This window comes from Rhinatrema bivittatum, chromosome 2, assembly GCF_901001135.1.
Source record: "Rhinatrema bivittatum chromosome 2, aRhiBiv1.1, whole genome shotgun sequence".
In the NCBI taxonomy this organism is placed as follows: domain Eukaryota; kingdom Metazoa; phylum Chordata; class Amphibia; order Gymnophiona; family Rhinatrematidae; genus Rhinatrema; species Rhinatrema bivittatum.
Genome location: NC_042616.1, coordinates 422,132,837 through 422,159,618, shown reverse-complemented (window position 1 = coordinate 422,159,618; position 26,782 = coordinate 422,132,837). Strand labels below are relative to the sequence as shown.

General features: G+C 44.5%; 1 protein-coding gene across 1 annotated transcript; it reads left to right on the top strand.

The window, feature by feature from the left end:
- Window positions 1-26,782, top strand: KDELR3 (KDEL endoplasmic reticulum protein retention receptor 3). Its single transcript, XM_029590226.1, has 5 exons — window positions 1-357; window positions 18,052-18,152; window positions 19,264-19,422; window positions 20,264-20,516; window positions 21,321-26,782. The coding sequence occupies exons 1-5, from the start codon at window positions 267-269 to the stop codon at window positions 21,359-21,361; spliced, it is 645 nt and encodes a 214-aa protein (XP_029446086.1). The 5' UTR covers window positions 1-266; the 3' UTR covers window positions 21,362-26,782.

The window sequence follows — 26,782 nt, the reverse complement described above, 5'->3', positions numbered from 1 at the left end:
GGCAGAAGATCAGTTGAGGGGAGAGGGAAGTGTCACTGTGATCCCCGGGAGGGAGAGGCGGGCTCCCCCGGCAGGGCGCTTAGAGCAGAGCCTGCAGGCTGGCGGGAGGGAAGGGCGGGCTTGCAGGGTGCAATCCCAGCACGGGAGGCGAACTCTCCGGCGGCGAAGTGCGAAGAGGGGGAGCGGAGCGGTGAGCTCGGAAGAGGCAAGAAAGTTGGGACTTTTGCAGGGCGGGGAGGGGGAGAGAGGCCCCGTGCCGGGCAGCGATGAACGTGTTCCGGATCCTGGGGGATGTGTCCCACTTACTAGCCATGCTCATCTTGATGGCCAAAATGTGGAAGACCAAGTCTTGCGCTGGTGAGTTCTGGCCGAGGATGGGCCGGGCAGGCTGTGCGAGCGGCAGCCTTCTCTGCCGTCCTGCTGATGGGGCTGTCGCTCTCGGAGATTTGTTCTTGGGAGTGATGTCTTTGATTTCTGCACACCAGCGCTTACTTGCAAGCCTGTAAAAAGTGGCGTGCACCTCTTTCTGAAGTTGAAAAAAGATGGGTGGGGGAGGGAGGGAGGGAGAGAGAAACAGAAAGCAGAAAGGGAAAGCCAGTGACAACTGAGCAGTAACGAGGTTTTAGGGGACAGAGATGCACCTCTCTCTGTCTATTCTATTCTCTGCCCTTTCCCCTATTCTCTCACAGTTTCCTTCTTCACATCTCCACCCTCTGCTGACTTTCCTTTGCATCTTCTCATTACTCTGTGTTTCTCCCACTCTCCCCAGACTTTGTCTTGCTCTCTCGCCCCATGTCTTTATCCCATTCGGTTCTGTCCCTCTCTGCCTTTCGGTCACTCTTCCTGGTTCAGATTTCACCAGCCCTCTTTCATGAAGCTGCATTTCTCGGCTTTATCGCCTCCCTCTGCTGCTGCTCTCCAGCATCCGCCTTGGGCAAGTTGAGGAAGGACTGTGTGACGTGGCACACGGAGAAACTAGTATCAGTCAGGGAAAGTCACAACCAAATGGAAAAAGCTTTATGTTAGACCGAGAAAAGCCGTGCAAACGTGCCTTCTGAATCACGCTGTGCATTTTTCTTGGAGGAGAGGTTATGAATGTGATTCATTAGAATGTTTTTCTAGGGAGGACTGTGTTGCAAATGTGAAGGAGTGTGTGCTTTTCCTTGGGGATGTTTGTGTGCTTGGGGGAGGATGGTATGTGTTCTTATGAGGGTTGTGTGCAGGGCTTAACTTATAGAGGAAGGGTCTGGAAGGCAGTTATAAGAACATAAGAAACTGCCATACTGGGTCAGACCAAACCAGGCTGCAAGTACCTGGCAAGTATCCAAACACTAAGTAGATCCCATGTTACTGATGCCAGTACTAGCAGTGGCTATTCCCTAAGCCAATCTTGATTAATAGCAGTTAATGGACTTCTCCTCAAGAACTTATCCAAACTTTTTTTGAACCCAGCTACACTAACTGCACTAACCACAACCTCTGGCAACAAATTCCAGAGCTTAATTGTGCGTTGAGTGAAAAATAATTTTCTCCGATTAGTTTTAAATGTGCTACATGCTAACCTCATGGAGTGCCCCCTAGTCCTTCTATTATCCGAAAGAGTAAATAACCAATTCACATCTACCCGTTCTAGACCGCTATCATATCCCCCCTCAGCCATCGCTTCTCGAAGCTGAACAGCCCTAACCTCTTCAGTCTTTCATCATAGGGGAGCTGTTCCATCTCCTTTATTATTTTGGTTGCCCTCCTTGGTACCTTCTCTTTTTTGAGATGCGGCGACCAGAATTGTACACAGTACTCAAGGTGCGGTCTCACCATTTATTTATTTAGCATTTTTTATATACCGAGGTAGAGCAGAGTAGCCTTCACTCCGGTTTACAGATTATAACAACATGTTACATAAAACTAATTGAGGACATTGAAGAGAAAACAACAATTAGGTTTTATGACATTTTCTGTTTTATTCACCATTCCCTTCCTAATAATTCCTAACATTCTCTTTGCCGCAGCACACTGAGCCAATAATCTCAATGTATTATCGACAAAATGCCTAGATCTCTTTCCTGGGTGGTAACTGCTAATATGGAACCTAACCTTGTGTAACTACAGCAAGGGTTATTTTTCCCTATATGCAACACCTTGCACTTAACCACATTAAATTTCATCTGCCATTTTGATGCCCAATTTTCCAGTCTCACAAGGTCTTCCTGCAATTTAACACAATCTGCTTGTGATTTAACTACTCTGAATAATTTTGTATCATCTGCAAATTTGATTACCTCATTCATCATATTCCTTTCCAGATCATTTATAATATAGGAGTAGATTTTAAAAGATGCACGTGCACATGGATGTGCTGATTTTATAACATGTGCACGCGGGAGTGCGCATGGTATAAAATACATGGGCCGCGCACACATATGTGCTAGATTTTATCATCCACATGCATATGTGCGGGCAGTGCGTGCAAGGGGGGGGGGTGTAAAATTTTGCAAATTCACACAGCGATGAGATTGGGGCTCCCCCTACCCTAACCTCCCTTCTCCTCTCCTCCTCACCTAAAGCCCCCCCTTTTTTTTTACCTTTTTTTCTTCAAGTAACTACGGGGCCCAATCTAAAGTAAGTTGCGCGTGCTGGCAGCTGGCCGGCGCATGAGGCTCCGGGACCACCTATCCCCACCCCCCTGACCCGCCCATTTGTCAGGGCCCGGCCCTTATGCGCTTATCGCCATTTACACGCGTGGCCGGGCCCTTTTTAAAATGCATGCAGCAGCGCATAAGTGGCGATTTTTATGCGTGCAGCAGATTTAAAATCCGGCCAATATTGAAAAGCACTGATCCAAGTACAGATCCCTGAGGCATTCCACTGTTTACCCTTTTCCACTGAGAAAATTGTCCATTTAATCCTACTCTCTGTTTCCTGTCTTTTAACCAGTTTGTAATCCACGAAAGGACATCACCACCTATCCCATGACTTTTTACTTTTCCTAGAAGCCTCATGAGGAACTTTGTCAAACGCCTTCTGAAAATCCAAGTACACTACATCTACTGGTTCACCTTTATTCACATGTTTAACTCCTTCAAAAAAGTGAAGCAGATTTATGAGGCAAGACTTGCCCTGGGTAAAGCCATGCTGACTTTGTTCCATTAAACCATGTCTTTCTATATGTTCTGTGATTTTGATGTTTAGAACACTTTCCACTATTTTTCCTGGCACTGAAGTCAGGCTAACTTGTTTGTAGTTTCCCGGATCGCCCCTGGAGCCCTTTTTAAATATTGGGGTTACATTTGCTATCCTCCAGTCTTCAGGTACAATGGATAATTTTAATGATAGGTTACAGTCCCCGCCACTTCTTTTCAGACATAAGAGGCAGAGCAGCCCGGGGGGGGGGGGTGTTCTGCTCTAGTCCCTCCCATCCAAGTAGCCTGCAGGGAAGAGGAGAGGAGGGGATGAACCTGGAGCAGACAGAGCAGAGAAAAGTCACTCTGCCCCACTAATCCAGCTCTCCCTTTCCCCTATTCCCTCTTTCTTGACCCCTCTTCCCTCCTGTTCTGTAGGGAAGGGGGTGACCCTGAGGCAGTCATTGCAGACCAAAGGACACGAGAAAGGGTTAAATCAGTACAGGTTTGAAACTTGTGAGCAGTATTGCCCGTTGTCACGGCTTCAGCCCTGGTCTTGCTTGGCACTGCTGCTCACATCTTTCAAACTAGACTCAACACCCTCTTGAGTCTGTTACTTAGGTCTTAATTTCTGGTGGAACGATCCAGAACAATGTTTTTTGGGATGCAAGGAAGCTGTTATCATTTTGGATAGTTGTGGGTGGATCCTTGGGCCGGTGGCAGATGACCACGCCCCCGGGGGGAAGATCCCAAGAGGGACCACCACTCTGAGGGGCTCAGAGTATGGAGACAGACACACACTAGTTCTTTTATTAAACAGTATATTGAACCACCAGAGGTGGCAGTAGTGAGCTGGAAGCGCCCAGCTGGGCTGTAGTCCCTCAGATACTGGAACAGCGATCCTGGATAACTGAGCTGTAGAGAAACTAAGTATAGTGAGTAGGCAGGGTATGCAGAGTTCAGGAACAGAACCTTGAAGGTAACACTCACACAATAGTCTCTTGAAGCAGACCAGGAGCTGGAATGAAGTAGGCCCTCGAGGAGCAAGTACTGGTTCCAGGAAAAGCTCTGAGAGAAGGATGGTAACTCACTGGTGTTGTAGGCAGCGATGACTTCCTGGCAGAAGTAGTATTTGGTAGCAGGTCCAAGAACATGGGCCCTCGAGAAGCGAGTACTAGTTCCAGACTGCGACCTGAAAGGCAAAAGAGAAACGAGGCCCCCGAGGAGCGGGTATCCCTGGTAAGTCTGAGGCGGCAGAGTAGCTAGGAGCATAAGAAACTTTCCTTGCTAATTCGATTAGTTAGCGAATTCAGAGACCTTAAGTATCCGGTGCGGATGCATCATCTCAGGGGGACGCCCCTGAGGTTCGCGCCACTGCTGGTACTTGAGTCGGGGCTGTGCCGCGCGCACACCCTTAGGCTTCTGGGAAACATGGCGGAGTGCAGCGTCTTGCTGGTCCGGGGACGCCGGAGGAGGGCGGCAAGATGACGCCGCGGCAGCCAAACATCCAGCAAGCAAAGAGGGAGTCGCCACAGAGGTAAGGTGGGCGGGGTGGAGACGTCGGGCAGCGACGGTCGCAACAGAAGCAGAGTAGAGCTGACAGTGTAATTCAGTTCCTCCTCCCCCCATGGAAATGGATCAGAGCCCGTAGTGGCAGAGATCATTTCTGGCACCAGGTCCTGCAGGAAGCAGAGCAGAGTGTTGGAGCTGCTTACCTGAGTCAGCAGCAACCACACAGCTTTGATTTGTGTGCAATTTCCCAGCACAATTAAGGTGACTGTGAGGGAGAATGGCCAAGGTCGAAGACACATGGGATGAATGCTTGTCAGCCCCAATGCTTCTGCCACAACTGAGTGTCGGTTTATTGGCCCAACTGCTGCTTATCATGCTGGCTTCCTAGGTCCCATCCTCTCTGCTCCTGCTGACTACACTGGGAAAGGGAGAGAGTTAGTGATCAAACGGAGGGAAAGGAGAGAGTGTGCGGGGAAGGGCAAGAGTGAGTGAGGAGATATAGAAGAGTCAGGAGCATAAGTGAGGGGACTGGACGGAGGGGAGAGCGAGTGAGTGAGGGGATGTAGATGAGAGCAGATCAGAGGAGCTGTGGGTTGTGTGGATGAGAAGGGGGATACAGTGAGTGATGAGACCAAAGGTGCTGTGGAGTGTGAGTGAGGGGATTAGAGGGACTGAGGTGTGAGGGAGGCAGAGAATTGAGGACAGAGTGAATGAGGGAAGGGGATTGAAGGGGTGAGTAAGGAAAGCATCTTTTATCTTTCAAGGAGGCAAAGAGCAGACCATACTTTTTATTTCTAGGCCCCCCTCCCTTACTGAGGAGAGCGGGCGGTACCCACCACTGTGCCCTCATCCCCCAAAGCCGAGGAGTGCCAGCTGATTCTGGCTCAAAGAGGCCTGAGCCTTATTGGCTAGGGAGGGAGAGGAGCTGCTGGAGAGAATAATTTTCTGGGAGGTGGGGGCAGGGGGAGCTCGAGGATTACCAGGAATTAGGGATGAGAACTTGGCCTAAGGATTCATGAGGGGGGAAGCTGGGAATGAAGGACTAGGATCCCTAGGGCAAGGAGGAGAAGGAGCATGAAGACAGAGAAAGAGGGGTCCTTTTCTCTCTGAACCCTCCTCCTTACCCCAGTGATCCTCTATTCTTAGCTCTCAGCAGTGCTCAAGCCCCCAATCATCCTTCGCTCACCAGTGCTCATCAAGTGAAGAATGGCTGGGGATGGAGAATCGCTGGGATAAGGAGGAAGAGTGTTCTCATTTGTGTGTGTGTGTGTGAGAGAGAGAGAGAGCGTGTGTGTTTGGAAGAGTGGGAGAATTCATACCGGCCCCGCCCCCTCACACAGGTCACACCAGGCCCAGATCCACTTCCTCTCCCCATTCTACAGTTCTACTTCCTTTTTGTCTACAAATTAAGCCCTGGTTGGGTGTTTCTAAGGGAGAATTGTGTATTTGTTTAAAGGGCTTATATGTGTGTATTTCTACTGGAGGATTTTGCCCGTGTTTTTATCGTGAATGTGCGAGTGTCTATTCTTATGAAAGTTATGTGTATGCTTCAAGTGCAGGATTGTATGTGTGTTTTAGGAATGTGCTGTGGTTTTAAATGACAGGAAAACCTCACTGATGTTTGTTATATTGTTTTGTGTCACTTCCCATTCAAAATGATATAAAAAACTGACAAAATACTGTTTATAACCTTTATCTCATTTTAGTGTGAGCTGAAACATTTCAGCACCTTCTAAAGCATTTCAATGTGTGCTAGTCAAACACTTTACTAAATGGATACAATAATCCAAAAGTACGTGTGTTGTCAAAATATAGCCTCTGCTAAAACAAAACAAATGATATACATGGGAAAATGAAATGATATAAACAAATAAATCCAAAATGACATGACATACAGCAACATGGTTTACTCATGCACACCCCAGATGTATTTTGTGAATATTCATGGGGGTTGCATGTGTCTTTCTAGTGGTGTGTGTTTTCAGAGAATTGTATGTTTCTAGGGAGGACTTTTCATATCTTTTCAGGAGGATAATGTGTATCTTCATGGTGGAGAGTTGTGTGTTTCAGGGGATTGGGTGTTATGACTGCATTTCTTTTCTTAATAGATTCTCTGGGGCCAATATTAAAATATATCTGGTTATGTAAGTTAGCCAGATAAGACTTATCCGACTAACTTACACAGGATATTCAGCGGCACAGCAATGCCGCTGAATATACCCTGATAAGTATTAAAGTTAGCTGGATAAGCTTATCTGGTTCACTTTGGACCTACTGTGGCTACATCTAACTCATACGGTTAATTTAACCAAATAAGGCTGAATATTGCTACTTATCTGGTTAAGGGGATCATTTATCAAAGTGCTATATGGCGTTTTCGCATGCGTTAAACAACATAACGCATGATGCGATGCAAATTAGGGGCGGGATTTCTGGCCAAGTGGGCTGGCATCACAATTTGCAAAGCCATATTGTACAGCTTTAATGTGGATTCTAACTACACCTTGAGAGAGAGAGACCTTTGGAGTGAGGAAACTCACCCAAAGATGAGATTTGTGCAATGTTCTCTCAACCTAGCTTGATGTTACCCAGGTAGAGAGTCCATCAAGCTAGGTTGAGAGAACACTGCACAAATCTCATTTTTGGGTGAGTTTCCTCACTCCGAAGGTCATCAAATCTTCACAAGAGAGCACTGTTCTGTTCGTACTTCGCACTCTGAATGTCAAAGTGGCCCCAGCCCCTACACTAATACCTAAACCTCACCTCGAGTAGCTAGATGGGCCTCATATAGAGGTATAAATACATACCTAGTATGAGGGCCTTATAAGTAGTGTCTGTCTCTCTCTCTCTCTTCCCCCCCCCCCCCCCACCTCCCCCCAGTGGTTATAGGTAGGAAATACAACAATTCTGGCACTTACATGCCCCTTTTCCTATCACATGCAATATTTAGTGCATTTTGATAAATCCAGGCCTAAGTTAGCTGGATAGGTAATGCCACACAGTTATGCCCATTGCCTGCCCACTGAATATCCAGCTAACTATTTAGCCGGATAACTGATTTTTCAGTTGGAAATTCAGCGGCCACCACTTAGCTGGATCTATTCAGCTAAATAGCATTTGAATATGGATCCCATTGTGCATATTTCTAGGGCGAAGATATTGTGGGGGGGTTTTTCTCTCTTGGATCAGAAATTGTGTGTTTGTCTAGGACCCTAAGCTGTGTGTTTGTCTAGGAACCTAAGCTGCCAGGACAAAATGAATGAGTCCATGCTTAATTAAGTATCCCTAGGTTGGGAGTGGGGGTGGTTCACGTAATGTCTATTTATTTATTTATTTATTTATTAGATTTGATGTGGTGGTTTCAGTAAGACGTGTGCTTCTGAGCTCCTATTTTAGTTTCTTTCTGCTGGTTGGCATACCTTTTGGATGTTGGTTTTTTTTGCTTTGGAGGGTTGCTGATGGTCTGTGAACAGATTTACTGAACCAGTGCTGGAACAATGTCAGTGAGCGTAGTGAAAAAGGACAAAGACAAGCTCAAGCCGGTTGATAGTAAAATGGCTGACATGAAGGATGAGAGTGTATCAGACTTGCCTGATGTGGCTTTGGTTTCCAAACTAACAGCTTCAGTGGGGGAGGCCATGGAGGCAAAACTTAACCAAATTTCATCACAAATTGATGACGTTCACTAATCAGTACAGGATATAGGTACACCTTTGGATAATGCTGAATCCTGAATTTCTACTGTTGAAGATGATAGTATACAACTGGAATGATGGGTTCAAGCTCTAGAAAAGAGTTATGGCTGAAAATGATGAAAAGATCAATGATCTCGAGAACTGGATTCAGAGATGTAATCTGCAGTTTGTAGGAGTAGCTGAAGATGTGCTTGATGCTGAGTTGCTCGTGTTAATGGAGGACTGGCCGCTCCCTGCTTTAGGCCTCTCTAATCTGATTTTTGAGCATGTGCACCGATTAGAACCTAAAGCAGCAAACAGATCGAATCCGAGAATTATAATAGTGAAGCCTCTACTCTAGATGCACAAGGAATGCATATTGTAAGCCTACTATAAAAAGAGGAATCTACAACACAAAAATAACAAGATTCTCATCTTTCAAGACTATTCCAATCTAGTTGTGCTTTATCGCAGAGAATTTACTCCACTGAGTTCCTTATTAGGGCAGATAAATATCAAATTTGCTCTTCAATATTCCTCAAGGTTGCGAATTTGGCACAAGGGTGAATGCCACAACTTTCAAACTATGGACTCTGTGAAGAGTTTTGTGGCGCAGTTAACTGAGGACACTTCTTGAGTCATGGAGATCTTGAAGTATGCTAGTCAGGGAATATTGTCTAAAAGGAAGGCAACAGATGTGCTAGCTGCTAAGGTGTTAATTTTTTGTTTAAAAACATGTAACGCAGCATGGATTATATCCAGAGTTCACAGGTTTAGCTTTTCTCTATTTTTTATGCTGCTATTTTTACTGGAGCATCAAGGTTAATATGTCTACAGCAAGAGATGTCCGCTTGTTTTTCTCTTTTGTTTGTGCATTTGGAGGGGGGGGGGTTTGGAGGGGGGGGTGTTTAGCAGTTCTGCAAAAGTTCCTGATGGATTAACAGATTTTTTACTTTTTGCAATTTTTTCAGTTCAGGTGCATTGCTACTTGTGTCACCAAGAAGAATGTCTTTGGTGCTCTAACTGACTGTATCGCCCTTCCGGAGGAAGTGGTGAAGACCAAAACTGTGAAGGATTTCAAAGGGGCGTGGGATAAATACTATGGATCCATAAAGTCTAGAGGATGTGAATGAAGAGAAGAGGCATGGGGGTGGCTTGAGGGAATGATGGCTACTACCTGGAGATGGATATCCTTATTCAATAATGCGACTCCAACATTGCTCTATGCTTCAATGGCAAGAGGAAATGTGGAAAAAAGGATTTGCAACCACATAAAAGCAGGGGAGTAGCTTGCTTGTTACGGCGGTTACTACCCCAAACCAAAAAAATACCTGATACTTCACTTTCAGCGCAAATCCAGCATAGCTCTCTGCTTCAACAGCAGGGGAGGAAGTTTGACACTTCACACATATCCAGCATAGCTCTCTGTTTCAACGGCAGGAGAGGAAGTTTGACACTTCACACATATCCAGCATAGCTCTCTGTTTCAACGGCAGGAGAGGAAGTTTGACACTTCACACATATCCAGCATAGCTCTCTGTTTCAACGGCAGGAGAGGAAGTTTGACACTTCACACATATCCAGCATAGCCCTCTGCTTCAACGGCAGGGGAGCAAGACTGATACTTCACTTTCAATGCATAGTCAGCATGGCTCTCTGCTTCAACGGCAGGGGGGAATGAAGAAAGGTGGATCTATATTCAGGCAACAATCAACAAGGACTGAATTACATAGTCTGAATAAACAGATAAGCATGGGTGTAGCTTGCTTATTGCGGTGGTTAATACCCCTAACTAAATTAAGCTATTTCACTTAGATGCAGTTCCAACACTGCTCTCTACATTAATGGCGGGGGTGGAAGGGAAATAGAATAAAAAAAGGTTACTAAGAGCCAAGAGAAATAGATAAGTATGTGAGAGAAAAAAAAAAGTGTGAAAGCTTGCTGGGCAGACTGGATGGGCCGTTTGGTCTTCTTCTGCCGTCATTTCTTTGTTTCTATGTTTTTTATCTTTTTCTTGTGACTCCTTGGGCAAGATTGTTGGATTTCGGTTCTTTATAGCTGTATTTGTACTTTACCATAGTAAAAAACCTAACCACTGACAAAGCGGACTCTCCACAAAACCTACCAGTAAATAGATGTAATGAAATAGCCACGTTTTTCAATGACAAAATCAAGAACCTAAAAACTAAAATTCCAATTACAATGAAACAAGAAATTAAAATGAAAAAAAGAGATGTTATACCATGGACGACATTCAATGAAACATCAGAACTAGAAATCGAATCAAGGCTAAAAAAACTAAATCCCGCCCCACATGCAAATGACACAATACCAACCATAGACATAAAAAGAGTAGTGAACACAGTATCACCGACATTAGCAAAGATCGTGAATCTATCCTTAGAGGAAGGAACTATGCCAGAGACACTAAAAGGGGCAATAGTTAAACCGATTTTAAAGAAAAGAAACGGCGATCAACTTAAACCTAAGCAATTACAGACCAGTATCAAACCTTCCCCTAATCGCAAAATTAATAGAAAAAAAACATACAAAAGCAACTTGCAGAACACCTAGATAGCAATAATATCCTGTATCCATCACAACATGGCTTCCGAAAACACTATAGCACAGAGACGCTACTGCTTGCGCTAACAGATAACATCATGAGAGGTTTCGATAGTGGTAAACATTACATCCTTGTGATGCTAGACCAGATGGGCGATATGTAGTGATAAAAGGGGTTGTAACAACCTGTCTGTAACATCCTCTGACCAACAGATGAACCCTTTGCATCAAAACCTTCTCACATTATTTCATGGCAGATCCGCAGACTTTCCTTAAGAGGAAAATCTGTTGCAGATTGGACCCTTGGGCCGAGGTGGGATTGACGCTACCAGCAGGAGATCCCCTCCGCGGGTCTCTTGCCGTCGGCAGGCAGAGAAGAGCAATGCAGAGACCCAACTGGACCTTCACCACTACTAACCCTCATTCCCCACAGGTTGAGCCCTTGGGTACCGGGGGCCGGCTGGGTTTAGGCGTGGGTCTCTGAGCGACGAATCCAGGAGGACGACAGGCAAAAGCAGAAGCAGACGTGCCGGGGTCAGGGGCAGGCAGCAGACAGACAAAATCCGAAGAATGTACCAGGGTCAAACCAGAAGAACCATCCAAGGAGCAGGAGAGCGAGTCCGGGACAGGATCACGGGGCCAGGAAGGCAGAGGAAGGAACATGGAGAAGCAACAAGTAGACTCAAAGAGTGTGACCTGTTGCTGAGGCTATTTTTGGGCAGCAGGGGCTGCCTTAAGTAGGGCCTCTTGCTGACGTGAACATCTGGGGCCGCAGGAAGCTTTCCCGCCGCAGCCCCTTTAAATTCTGCGGCAAGCCACGCGTGCGCCTGGAGGAAGTCAGAGCAGGCAGTGCGGCAGCAGCAGTCCTGCCTCCCTGTTGCACAGGAGGGAAACAATGCTGGCAGCTCCAGGATGCCGCGAAGAAGATGGGCCTGACTCAGGGGGGTAAGTGTGGCTGGCTGCGTGGTCCCACGGCCAGCCATCACAACAAATCTCCACTTTAACGTAGCACGTACAAAATCTGTGTGGCACACAGGGGCCACAGTTGCATTCCTTTTAGTTTCAATAATGAACTTATGTAGGTTGTTCTGTATTTTTATTGTTTTCATATTATGGTTGTTGTAATCCGCCTTCAGCTTATTATGCAAAGGCAGAATATAAATGTAAAAAAACAAATACTGAGTGCCTCCATTTTTAACAGTAACATCTCTAAATCTCCATCTCTTCTCTAAATCTCCATCTCTTCATGGCAAAATGTATTTTCTAACTCTACTGGTCTCATTTGTGAAATGCCTTTGTCAATGGAGGATTACCGATAAATTGATTTATTATTCTGGTTTGACGCTTGATTTTCAACTGGATTTGTCAGAAGTTGATCTTACCAGTAAATCCTCAGATCTGCCAAGTGACCTAGTTTCTGAAGGGAGACTTTTGAACTTACAGCTGTGTGCAAACATTTAAGCACATCTGGTCAAACTGCATGTTTCGGTGACTTTCTAAGTAAACAGAAGCTGACACAACCTCTTTACTTAGGGGGTAAGTTTCAAAAACATTTACATGCCTAAAACTGGGGTTTACAAATGTAAATGCACTCTACCTGTGTGAGATTTAAAAAATTGCTACAAAATATGCCATTGAATTGTCCATAGGTTTTACCCGCATTTAGTGCACTTAACATGGGTAAATTGCTTTTGAAAATTGCTACAATAGTATGTTACATTTACATCCGTAATTCCTTTGAATATTCACCTATTAATTAATGTTCATCGGATGTTTGGAATGAGCATTTGATTTCAACAAATATAATAAAACAGTAAATATGGCATGTGTAAATGTTTGGATACTCTTCCAGTTCAGTCGTTACTACTGTTTAAATAAAGTTGTTAATAAGGCCCAAACAGTTGATTGACTCATTAGACCTTCAATGAGTCAATTACATGGTTGAACAAACGCTGTAACTCCTCTGTTCTCTCAGATTGTGGTTGTTCTGTCTACTTTCAACAACCATGGGCTCTTCTAAGTTGCAGATGTTCTAGCATTTGACAATGAAGATAATTTACTCTTTCAAAGCAGCGAAAGGCTATAAAAGAAATCTCTAAAAATTTACGGCTACCAGTTTCTACTCAGAAGCATTGTTAGGAAATGGAAGTTACATGAAGCTGTTGAAGTCAAGGCAAGATCAGAAAGACCAAAAAAATTGGCTCATAGAACTGTCTGAAAACTGGTCAGGTCTGCAAAACAGAACCCACAGATGACCTGCTAAAAAATTTAGCTAACACTGGAATAATTGTTAGGTTCTCAGTACAGTGTTGCGTACACACAACAATGATCTGCAGAAGAGAGTTGTTAGAAAGTAATTGTCATTGTCTAAAGTTTACAAAACAAAACCTTGATAAGCCTGAAACTTTGCAAAACAAAGTACTTTGGACTGATGAAAACAAAATTGATCTGTTTGGCTGCAACCACACAAGATACTGTAATTTCCATTTCTCGACCAGTGGACAACTACTGCAGTGTCAGCTAAACTTTTCAGCAGATCTGTGGGTTCTGTTTGCAAATCGGACCAGTTTTTGGACGGTTCTATCAGAGATTTTTCTTGGTATTCTAGATCTTGCTTTGATTTGAAAAAATCAAAGTAACTTCAATTTTTTAAAAATGTTTCTGACAGTGGAAATTGCTAGCTGGAAGCATTTGGATATTTTTTATAGCCTTCAACTGCTTTGTAAGTGTGAATTATCATCATTTTCAAATGCTCAGACAACTGCTGTTTTAAGCAGCCTATAGTTGTAGGAAACAGACAGAACAACCATTACAACCTGAGAGGTTAGAAGGGTCAGGGTATTTATTCACCTAACAATTGAAGTGAAGCAACATTTTGGACTTTATTACTACTTTTAAAAAAAGTTGTTAATAATGCAACTGGAAGGGTGTCCAAACTTTTGCAGATGCCATATTCACTGTTTTATTATTTTAATCTATTAAAATCTGCAAATAAATAGTAATTTAGCATTACAAATTGCAGAAAGATGCAGTATTGCCTTTTTATTGTGTTCACATTATCAGGTTTATGGATCATATGCAAGATCTTTCTGCAACACACCTGTTCGCTTGATGTGTTTAACTTGCTGTGTTTACTCGTCTTTCCACATTCCTTTGTGGTGTTTAACTTTGAACCATGTAGAGGTTGGGTCAGTTAGAGATTCCTAAACAGTTGTACACAACTTTACATTTCAGTGCATTACGTTATTTGGAGTCCTGCTTCTTCCATTTGAAGCAGTATAGGTACCAAAATGGATCCTGCAGGGAGAATCAGAAGCCAAGACTGCGTAAAGTCTTCCAACAGGGCCTGCAACACACTCTGGGGTAGATTTTATAAATTTACGCAAGCGCGTACTTTTGTTCGCGCACCAGGCGTAGCCACGCATATCTTATAAAATCCGGAGTCGGCGCGTTTGTGCAACTTGTGCGCGCCGAGCCCGGCGCACGCTGCCTGTTCCCTCTGAGGCCGAAATCGGAGCGGCCTCGGAGGGAACTTTCTTTACACCCCCGCACCTTCCCCTCCCTTCCCCTACCTAACCCATCCCCCGGCCCTATCTAAACCCCCCCCCCCCACCTTTGTTAGATTTACGCCTGCTTTCAGCAGGCGTAAATCTTTGAGGTGCATTAACTCTTTTTTACACCTATATTTGAACCAAAAGCTATACCAACAGGACTCAGTAATTATCTGTGCAGTATTCTTATTTTGTCTCAACATTTACAATAGGCTTTTTCTGTTTCTTCAATTACTCTGTAAATAAATGTTTGAAAATTAAAAAGCTGGTCTCCCTCCATAACTGAAGCTCAGATTTAGAGGTTAGCTACTTGTTGGTCAATACAGCAATCAATAACGTGAGGATAAGATGCAAGGGATATGAACCAACTGCAACAGTCTGAATCAGGTCCTTTGTTCTTAAAGGCTGCCTAATAGGTAAATGTCACCTAAATCCTGATGGTCAATAGCCATGGAAAACCACTGTTAAAGTCCTTTAGTTTGTGCAGGGAAGAAGGTAATTAATTGCCAGCTTTTTCAAGCCAAAGACACCCTTACATTAACAAAAATGCTGTGTGGCACACCAGCCCTTGTGGGATACACAGAGCAGACATGGAGAGGACTCCTGTGGCCAAAAGAAGAGCAGCCGAAGCACTGAAAGCCCAACCTGTGTCTCTTCCCAATTTTAAAACAAAGGGAGAGGGGGGGGGGGGGGCAGAAACCCACTCCTGACCCTGTAACAATGGACCAGCTCCCTCTATATGCAAGGGCAGGAGAAGGCTGTGGTGTAGGCAACTGGCTCAGTTTGTTACTTTGGCTGTGGAACGTGACTGCCAGATCTCCTCCCCTGCTGCTGCTCCCAACACCTAGGGCAAATCACATCCGGTGCTCATTGCACGCTGTCTGCATATCACTCGGCCTGGGGGTAAGACAGAGGCTGGAAGGACTCAAAGATGGGGGAAGATGAGGATGTACTGTGTGCGCTGCACCAAGCAGGGCCCAGCTATCCACCTCCTGCATGCTGCCCATTAATTACCACTCTCCAGGAAGAGGCATGCATGATTACACCTGTTCTCAGAAAGGGGGCTCCTACTCGTTTGAGAGCTGCCACGGGTGTCTCTTGTTGCTGGGAGGAGTTCAGAGCACAGCCCAGGTGCTGGCCTGGATCGGAGCATTGGACAGTGGTGACGTTTCCGTGACACATCTGATCAGGACTGAAGGCAGTCGGTGTTCAAGATCTGGAAACCCGGGCACTCAGAGCTATGCAGTCATTTTAAAGGAATAATCTGAGATCTTCTTTGTAAAGGGGATTCCCCCAGTCTGTGCTTACGTGAAGGATCTTTTCTGAACCAGGACCTGTAAGCTGCAACACTCTGTAGCAGTAACGTGTCGTTATCATCATGAAGTGCCAGCTCCAGTATGATGATTGGCAACTATAGTGCACTAGTTCTCGCTGCCCAACCTTCCTTTTTGCCTACCCAGGTTTCCAGATCTTGAACATTGACTGACTTCTGCTGTCCTCTATTTCCTTTGCCCTCTGTTATGCTCTTTTGGTGCCAAAATAGTAAATATGCCACCAGAGCCTATAAGGATTTGACCAGCAAATCTTAATGAACGTCAGTGCTTTTACCTTTTTATCTATTAGTTCTTTTATCTATCATTTATTTTATCTTTTTACTTATTATTATTATTTTATTATTAACAACTGTGTTCATCTGTTTTTATGACTTTTAATGTTATTACAAATATGTTGTATTCATTTTCCTATTGTTTGTAAACTGTTGTGAAAGTAGTAACTAAACGACGGTCTATAAAACCTGTTAAATAAATAAATAAAAATTAATTTGCTTTGGATCCGGCTTTATTTCAGGGATTTTTTTTCCACCTCCTATTATGTTTTCATTTGAGGCCATTGTTACATTGTATTGATTTTATGTTAATGTTATTTAAAAGTGGAATGCATTGTTGGTAAATTGTGTTTATGTGTTGATTGTTTTTACATGGATTATATTTTTGAAATGGATGCTTTGTATTGATTGTATTTGTACTGATGTGCACACCACTTTTGGTTGCGTTTATCTGTAACAGTGATTTCTATATATTTACGTGGAAATGACATTTACAGCTAATTTTTGGAGTTCTTGTATAACATCACATTTCAAATACATGCATTTTGGCTGTCCCAGTCACTCAGTAGCAGACGGCAGTGTTGTACTTACGTGCAGGACTTGAATTCAGTTCCCTGGGCTGGGGATGCTGTGGAGAGTCCCTGGGGCAGGGAGTCCCAATCCTTACACAATGGCGACACTACAGGGTTGGATTAAGGGCCCAGGATTGCAGGGTTATCCTGGAATGAGCTCTGGCCCCTGGCCCTCGGCCCAGGACTGTCTTCGCAATGGCCGAACTAAAGTATGTTGGGCCAGGTAGTTGTAACTGGATCCCAGCCCTGTTTCGGACTGAGTCAGAAGTACAGGAGGAAACAGCGAAGCCAAAAAAAACAATGCATGGCTGTTCATGTTCCATCTCCGGATCCTGCCACTGAGAAGATGCCACGTGCTCAGGAGCTTTTCTGTAGATTTAAATCTGAGCTCCTCCTTATAGTCTCACAAGTCATTTTTTGCGTCCTCTTTTTACTTCAGTTAGACATTTTCCATCTTCTGTGATCCAATTACCTAGATATTTACGGTATATTCTTTACCTTGTGTTACAGTTATGTATACTTGTTATTAAAGCAATAGTACTCATGGTGAAAAATAAAATGATTCCCCCCCATTAATGGCCCTTTCTTTTCTGTGACCCGTCTTGGTGGCTCCTGACGTCTGATTATCTGTACAGGGTTTGTCATGGCCACCCTTAGCCATTATGTAATCACCTGCCCTGGCCTCTGAGGCCTTAGGCTTTGGTATTATAAAAAAATCACAGGGCAGTCTTCTGGATCTTTAGCATTTGAAACTGAATTTTTATGTTTTCTCTTGTTGCAGAGACTTCATCTGCCTTTTTTCTTGTACCATCTCTATCATGACCCCATATTTTGGAGATATGATAGAGGTGTTTAAAATCATGAGAGGTCTAGAACGGGTAGATGTGAATCGGTTATTTACTCTTTCGGATAGTAGAAAGACTAGGGGGCACTCCATGAAGTTAGCATGGGGCACTTTTAAAACTAATCAGAGAAAGTTCTTTTTTACTCAACGCACAATTAAACTCTGGAATTTGTTGTCAGAGGATGTGGTTAGTGTAGCTGTGTTTAAAAAAGGATTGGTTAAGTTCTTGGAGGAGAAGTCCATTACCTGCTATTAGGTTCACTTAGAGAATAGCCACTGCCATTAGCAATGGTTACATGGAATAGACTTAGTTTTTGGGTACTTGCCAGGTTCTTATGGCCTGGATTGGCCACTGTTGGAAACAGGATGCTGGGCTTGATGGACCCTTGGTCTGACCCAGTATGGCATTTTCTTATGTTCTTATGTTCTTGCCTTCTTGCGCTGTCTGACCTGCGGATGTTCTGTCACCCTGTCCCTCCTTTCCTGTCATTGACCATTTCTCTTATCCCGCCTAACCTGGTATTTGTACCAGCAGCCTTGTCTGGCTCAAAGGGCAGCTCCCTACCACTGGCAGTCCCTCACCATGTCCGATTCTCTCTTTCACGCAGGAATCTCAGGGAAGAGCCAGCTTCTCTTTGCTCTGGTCTTCAGCACCCGCTATCTCGACTTGTTCACCATCTTGATATCGATCTACAATACCGTAATGAAGGTAAGAGATGTGCAGAACAAATGTAGAGGGGAGGGGGGTGAAGGGGTTTCAAAGAATAGGAAGCTTCTGCTGAAGAGAGACCCGCACTGTGGTTTTTGTCACAGGCTAGTAAAGACCTCCACCGTTAAATCCACCGGCACATCAGTAGAGGTCCATACTGTGAGCTCAGCTCCTCCACTGGTCGTAAAGAGGCAGCTTAGGAAAAGGATAAAGCAGAAGGAGGCCACTCTGGCAGGGAGAAGACTTGGGTAGGAGAAGATGGAGAAGTGAGAAAGTGGGAATTACAGGCTCACTTTTCATTCCGTACCCGCAGGGCCAGTCACTTGTAAACTAAGAACATTGACCAATTCCTAATGAGCCCCTTCCAGTGGCAACAGCTCACCCCTTAACGAAAAGCTGGCGGATCAGCCAGCAGGACACCCCCTATCGGCTGATAGAGCACTGCTCTCTTTGGATCTTAGGTTTCCCGGAGGCTACAATACAGTTTTCTCACATTTGGTATTCACATAACCATTTTATCATGCCTATATGTGTACATAGCGAATCTGTGAACAATTTGTTTTCCTAGTCTGTGACCCTCAATACCCATGCATCTGGCCAGGCTCACTTTAAGAAATGTTTGGACACACACACACACACACACACACACACACACATTTACTTGGCTACTAAAAAAAAAAAATTCTCCTCCCCCCTTTTTTTTTTTTTTGCCAAATAGAAAAATCTCCTCCTTCATCATGCAGTGCACTTCAGCTCTTCTCCTTGGGGCATGGGGAAAGCTTCAGCATCCTATGGTTCAGTTCCTGCTGTGGGACAGAAAACCAAGCAAACAATCTGCTTTTATTTAAAGCCCGCAGCATGGACAGAAGTGATGCAGGGAGCATCAGGAGCCAAGCCTGACTGCTGCTGCCCCTCAGCTCGCTAGGGGCTCCCAGGAATCAGTTGCCCTGATTGCTGTAGCCTTGAACCAGCCCTGCACCCAGCCTTTTAAACAGCACTATAGACATTATAAGGGGTGGTAGTAGTACGGTAGTAGTAGAAATTTGGTGTGAAATAGAACAGCTACAATTCCCATAAAGAGTTCCCTTACTTCTTAATTTTCCTTCTCCAGGTCATTTATTTGCTGTGCAGTTACTTTACTATCTATCTGATCTATGGAAAGTTTCGCAACACGTACAACAGTGAGAATGACACCTTCCGCCTGGAGTTCCTGCTCATCCCTGTTGTTGGGCTCTCTTTTCTGGAGAATTACGAGTTTGCCCCTATGGAGGTAAGAACTGGCAGGCAGCCGAGAGCATCCCATGCTGGAAGACCGTGTTGGTCCCACATTGTCACAGTCAAACTTCAGGGTCCCACTACTACTACCATTTGTGACACTAACTTAACCATCCCTAGGTAGTACAGTCTTAATAGGGTCTTAATAGGGTTTTTGGAAATTAAATTCTAAATTCTAAACTCGGGTTGTAAACTAACCAACTAACCAATAGGTTAGTCTGGTTACTCTTTTCAACCATGCCTACACAGAATAGCTTTCCCTTCTCCTCCGTAGTCCGCCCCCCCCCCCCCCCTCCAGGTGACCGCCCTCTCCTTATATTAAGGAGATATTCAATGTAAATTGTTAATTGTTATTCTCTGGTTATGACTTCCTTGTTTTTCTATCCTTCATACTGCCTATTGGTTACCCCCGCGCCCAGTTACTCTCCCTGTTGAAATGTACTTTCCAAGCTTGCAGTTATTATGTGAACCGGTATGATGTCCCCACTAATACCGGTATATAAAAGTTTCTAAATAAATAAATAAATCTTATTATTTCACCCTATGTTGTGCTGTGCTCCCCTCAATAGGGACAGCTTCACAAAATATGGGCTATACATTACTGTCCAGAGTCCTTCTTATTCCCAGCATGCACTGTGCTTCTTTTGTATTTGCGCCCTCGTTTTTCCAGCCAGGGATCTCAAGGTTGAATTTAGAACTCTCAGTTCTGCCGGTGCAAGAAAGGTGCAGTTACTCTAGCTGAGCTCATAGGAGGTTCCCGCATATCTTAGCCTGGTTGCTGGTGTCCTTAAAGGTTACAGATTAAAGCTGAACTCTGAACTCTCTATGCCCCCCAGATCCTGTGGACCTTCTCGATTTACTTGGAATCGGTGGCCATCTTGCCTCAGCTGTTCATGATCAGTAAGACGGGTGAAGCTGAGACCATCACCACCCATTATTTGTTCTTTTTGGGTTTGTATCGAGCTCTCTACATTGCAAACTGGATTTGGCGCTATCACACGGAGAACTTCTATGATCAGATTGCCGTTGTAGCTGGAATAGTGCAGACTATCTTCTACTGCGACTTCTTCTATCTCTACGTTACAAAAGGTAGGGGGAAGAAGGGTGATGGGAGGGGAGGATGGCTAGTTGTTTAATTGTTACAGTACACAATTGAGAGTCAGGAATCCTACATTTTAATCCTGGTTCTCCTACTAAGACATTGTGTGACCTAGAAGCAATCATTTTGCCTGCCCAAGCCTTGGATTGCATAACTGTAATTGGCTAATAATTGGAACAGCATGTGAATCAGTGGCCTTATTACCTGTGCGTGACCAGACTAGGAACCTGGTCCACCTTAAATCCCATAAAGAGAGCAAGCTCTGTGGGCGGGATTCTGCTGGGAAGGCTAAGAGCCAGAGCCCGGCTGGGACCAGGAGGCCCCCCCCCATGTCTCCAGGAGCTCCTGCCGCTCTCTGTATTATGGGTATACTGCAAAGGTAGGCAGTAATTGCAAGTATTATTTGCTGAGTATATCAATGAAAGTTGAAATTGCATGCGAAAAGGCTGGAAGCAGCGTGGTTCCTGCTCCAGCCCACAAGCTTTCGCTCGGTCATCCTCACACAGCACTATATGGTAACCACTTAGCACCTCAGGAGCTGTCGTGGACTATGAAAGCCAGTGTCATACTGGAGGTGCTGTCATAGTGTCATAGGCCACTATGAGTGAATTTTCTTCTGCATTGGCTAAATTCCCTAGTCCTGAAGGAAATAGTATGGGAGACATGCCTCACCCTAAAGTGTCTTGCTCTGTCCCCTGCAGAGGGGATCTGCATGCACGTGGGACATCCCCCCCGCTTTCCAGATCTGACTTTACAGCAGTGACATCCGTTTCCTCTCATTCTTTCCCCTGCAGTTCTCAAAGGGAAGAAACTCAGCCTCCCGATGCCTGTCTAAAGATCGTCCTACGGCCCCACCACTGAGGCTCCAACCATTCCACTGACGGAGCTACGAGAATAAGAGACTTTGACCGACTTTCAACCCAAGCTTGCCAAGACTCGTTCCTCCTGCTGGGACCAGGCCATTGGCCACCGTAAACCAGCCCTCGAGACAAACGCCTGGTGCACTTCCCTTGAAGCGCTGTGAAACCTGCCTATTAAGTCCACTGTAGGGTCATGTGCTGCTGGTTTTCATTCACAGGTGGTCTTACTACACAGATTTCACGTCGGCCATACACGCATACCAGCAGTGAAGGGGCGCAAAGGGTGACATGAAATTTTCCATGATTTCCCTCAACAAACTCTGTGAGCTAAAAAAAAAAATCTCTCTCTAAGATTATTATTTTTAAAGATTTGTGATCACATAGCCTGCTATCTTTATTTCACTTTGATCCCAAGCGAATGCTTTGTTAATATAACTGCCATGAGATAGGCAGGGACTTTGCGGAAGGGTTGAGTGTTCCAGTTACCATTATCTGCCGTGGGGGAGCAGTGTTCCCCATACAGGCTCACCATTTATCTCTGCCAAATCAAGACCAGGACATGGTATGAACAGGAACCAATACTGGTTTTGGAACTAGCATGAGCCAAGCCATGGCTGCAGCTGTCGGATTGTTTATTTTGTCCCACCAGGGCCGCTTTTCAGAGCAACAACCCAAGCAGGTTTCTGCAATGTGAGCATGATAAAGGCAGCAACGTCTGATAATTGGAATGATCAAATTATCGCATGCCCCACGTGAGCAGACTGAAATAAGGTGAAGCAGAGGAGCTTTAACTTCTCAGAAAAAAGCAGTAATTACAGTGTCAATACACTCCCTTCTGAACCACATTATTATTCTTGCAAGTTACAACACTGATTTTAAAATGAGTATAAAAGACATTTTTGTGTATTAAACAATTCTTGCAGTCATTAATCTTCCACGAACGAAGCAAAACTCTGCAGGCTACTACTTACACATCTTGTATCCTGGGGCACTTCCAGACTTCACTCACCCGTGGCAGGCTGGAATATTATAAATGGAGTGGCTGATAGAAAAGAAGTATTAGTGGGAAAAATCGTTTTCTCAGAAAGAGTGAAGACATTTCCAACTGGATCCAAATTTAGACTGTCGTAAACCCCCACGAGCCCGCCAGCCAGCCAGGTTCTCAGTCTGCCTTGTTTAAGAGCAGCCATGGTGGAATCTTTGAAGCCGTTTCGCACTCTAAAAACCGTGAAATCATTCTGTCTGGCAGGAGCAGTCTAAAAGCGTCCAGCGTGGTCTGAGATCCCACATGCATCCGATGGCACTTTGACCTCTTCTGGCTTCTTTCCATGTTGGCAGGGCACTAAGCCAGTCACACACTCAGGAAAAGATTCTCCAAGGGATCCCGAGGTGGCATGCACTCTCTCTGCAGTGCCGGCGGCAGCACAGCAACCCTACGTTTAAGACAGACCGGCTTTGTGAAACCGAACGAACGTGCCTGACCGAGACCGCGACACCCGGCGATTAATTTGTTGCCAGGACAGTCTGACATGCCGTGGAATTCCAGTGTTTTACCATTTTAACCAATGGGGCCAGTTTAGCACACCATTTTCGCTTACCGGCGCTCTTCTTCCCTAACCCCTCCTGTGCAGTATCAGCCCTTTAGGCTGGTGCTCTGCTGCGCTATGTGCTAAAGATTTAAGGCCCGTGGAAGGCATAGAGCTAACCCAAAAAAAAACCCACCAACCCACGTCCCTGAGGACTTACTGGAGATTTCAATGGCACACGAGAGCACACGTACTCCAGGACAGCATGTGGAGGTGACACTGCAGAGAAGCACCCGACAAGGACTCAGACGCATACACACACACGACTTATATTGAATAATAATAATGCAACCCTGATAGGAGACAAGAACTCTCATAGTGGTTTTGACCCTAGAGAAAACTGGATTCTTTGCTGGCTGTGATTGTAACCCATTTTATTTTTCTTTCATTTTGGACCAACATAAGTATTAGCCAAAAATCGCCTTCAGATGTTAAGACATCTTAAAAAAACAGGTCCTCTGTAAGTAACTGCAGCCCAACAACCAACTACAGTTGCAAAAGATCAAGGGTGACCAGCAGTGTGTGGCAATCAACAAAAAGAACCTAATTGTCCGTGGAAATCCTGATCACTTATAAAGGAACCACAGGTACATTCACAAACTATGAGCCAACATATCTAAATGATTAATTTGCTTGAGGCCCTCATAAAATGAACATGAGACACGGTTTTTGATACTTCCTCAGGGGCTGTGTTTAACCAGCTATATATTATGATGCTTTGTTTTCACTAGAAACTCTCATGAAAAATTGTGGATCACCAGCATTTTGAGCGTGCATCTCAGGGATCCACCATTTTGTGTTTTCTATCTCCAGATTTCCAACATATCGGGAGACACAGGTAAGTGTTTTTTATGAGGGTCTCAAGCAAATTAATCATTTAGATATGTTGGCTCATAGTTTGTGAATGTACCATGAAATTAGGAACAATGCTGTGAGGCAGCACTCAAACCCCTCTCCTCTCCTCCACAACCTCCCTCCCCCCCAAAAAAAACAAAACAGAAAATGTTCACTACTTTAAAAAAAAAATTGTTTTTGAAGCTCTGGAGATGACCAAGTCAATATGAACATCAGCCCCAGATGACGTTTCCCATGTGGCAGGATATATGGGGTAAAAATAAAAATTGCAACTGCAGCAAACATTTCCTGCTTTTAAGGCCTACGGCCTCCCAACCTTTTGTACAGCAGTTAATGGCAGACATCATCAGAAAGTTAGTTATATTATATCATGGAAATATCGTCAAAATGGGTATGCGATGAGCTCCCTCTAGTGGATGGAGGTCACATAGTGTGCCTGTAGACATTAAATGTAATAAATACATGAATAGGGTTGATGGTGAGCTCTAAGCTTATCTAGTGTCTGAGGAGGAGTATAGCTGTCGAGAAACATATAAAGGCCTTATGCAATATGACTGGAGGCCGCCCAAATGATCGGTCCTGGGGGCATGCCGTTATCTATCTGTGATTTCTGAAAAAACAAACAAACAACATGAAAACCCTGGGTAAAAATGCCTTTTAGAAAGGCAAGGGCACAGTAAAGTTGTACAGTGAAATGGATAAATAGAAATTAGCTACTGTCAGAGCACATAAGGTTGAAATGTTAATTTTAAAACACTGCTTAAGTAATTATTTTGACATCATGTAATCTGGGGATAGGTAGATGAATATTTCTGGGTGTTGCTGATAATCACACAGTTCCCTCCCTCTTCTCCGCCTCCTCCCCCATCCAAAAAATTATCTTTATTTGCTCACATCAAATATAGCCACCGAGAGGCTCAGGGTCCCATCCCCCCCCTATCAGCAAGAACAAGGAGTTCACACATTTTATGTGGATACTTAAATACTTGCGGTATGCATATGACAAATATAAATCTTCCAGCTTACTGATTTCTATATGGGGTTGGGTTATCTTTTTAAAGGTGAAAATAACTAGATTTCAATGCTTTAACAAAATTAACTCAACCCTGGAAGCAGCAGGGACTTGGTCACCATAAATGTTCTTAATCCACCTCTCAGTGCAGTTGGGAGAATGGTAATTTTGAGAGCAAGCTCTCACCTATCTATGTCTGCATGGAACTGGGTGCAGGGCAGCAGTGTCCATGGTCTTTCATGCTGTTAGGTCATGGTCAGTGGCATCACAAGGCAGTGGAAATACTGACTGCAAAAATACAGCATGAAAGACATGCGGTCTCTGCAGGGGGAGGAAGCAAATTCACAAGGAAGGGGGATTACCATGACCTAAGGGTGAGAAGAACGTGCTGCGGGCCATATTCAGACAGACAGAAAGACAGGCTAGTAGGAAGAAGAAAGAAATGGTGGGATTCACAGAGTTGGAGGAGAAAGACAAATAGGCTATAAAATTGATAAATAAGGAGAGTAGGTAAATGGGGGAGGGAGGCAGGGCCGGTGCATGAGAATTTGACGTGCTAGGCGAACCTTCGGTCATGCACCCGGATCCCCAACTTACCTCCAGTACAGCACTCCCCCCCTTCCAGAACAGTGTCCCCCTTTTTTTGGCCGTGTTAGCTCTGGCACAGCCCACCCTCCGGGTCTCGTGCTGACAGGATTTTGCTGCCCCCAAAACGTTGGCGCTCTAGGCGACCTTCCAGTTTGCCTAATGAAAGTTCAGGCCCTGGGGAGGCAGGGAAGAGAGGGAGAAGGACAAAATGGGAGTGAGACTGAGGTTGTTGAAGTGTAGAGAAAGATAGGTTAGGAGGGTGGGAGAAAGCGAGAGTTTGCAGGGAAGAGGGAGCTGGAGACAGAGCAGTAAGCAGGAGAATGGAAGCAGAGGAGAAAGCCTAGCAATGTGCTACAGATTTCTTATCGAGAGGCTCCTGGGTGCCCTCACCAGCACATCACTGATCTCTCGCTCTCACCAACAGTTTATCGCAAATTGCTTTATGGCCATTTCGGGCTTATCACACAGCCTAACTCCAGGAAAAAAAAGGTGTAGTTAAAACCGCCCCTCATTTTACTAAATCCCTCCCAAACTCCTTCCTGATCCCGCCCCTCCAAAAATGCATGCGTTATTGTACATATTGCATGCATTAATGCGTTATCGTGTGCGTTAACACCATAAGGCATTTTGATGAATGACCCTGTGAGTGACACAAGCCAAGGGGGAGAAAAGGAAAGGCAAGGGGGAGATCCACGGCATGCAGGAGAGCAAAAGGCTCAGAAACAAAGAGGATGCAGAAGGAAAGGGAGAGAGAGGCTGGGGCTTGACCAACAAACAAACAAAAAAAAACCCCCACAAGTTGGAGTAAATGAAAATGGAATAACTGAAAGAAAAGGGAAAGAAGCACAAGTTGGAGTAAATGAAAATGGAATAACTGAAAGAAAAGGGAAAGAAGAAAGGCTCAAATACTGGAAAAGGAAAGAGAGGTAAAAAAAAGAGAGAATGATGGAAGAAACAGTCAAAAAATAAAACACAAGAAAATTATTTTATATTCTGAAAGAGAGGATATTATTGTTTAAATCATATTATTTTGTGGGATTTTCTAGGTTGTAAAAAAAAATGTATTTTGAAGTAACTTTTTAAAAATTGTAATGCTGTATTCAGTAATGCCGAATTTACACAGACAACAGCAGTCGCATTTGAGTCGGAGGGAAACGTTCAACATTTAGCTGAATGGTGCTTAGCTTCTTAAATCAGACTCAATAAAGTGATCTCAAACTAAAAAGGCAGACTTTTATCAGAGTATCAATTTCCTCCCCTTCTCAAGAGCCTAGCACAGTCTTTTCTTTCTCTTCTGCATGAAAAAAAAAAAGATATGTCAGAAAGAAAGACAGGCGTCCGGGCCCGGTAGCTCA

Bases quoted from the DNA above. Each gene is read 5' to 3' on its own strand.
- KDELR3 (XM_029590226.1), top strand. From the start codon at position 267: ATGAACGTGTTCCGGATCCTGGGGGATGTGTCCCACTTACTAGCCATG. The intron at 358-18,051 runs GTGAGTTCTGGC...TCTTTCACGCAG, and splicing joins GAAGACCAAGTCTTGCGCTG to GAATCTCAGGGAAGAGCCAG. The intron at 18,153-19,263 runs GTAAGAGATGTG...TTCCTTCTCCAG, and splicing joins TCTACAATACCGTAATGAAG to GTCATTTATTTGCTGTGCAG.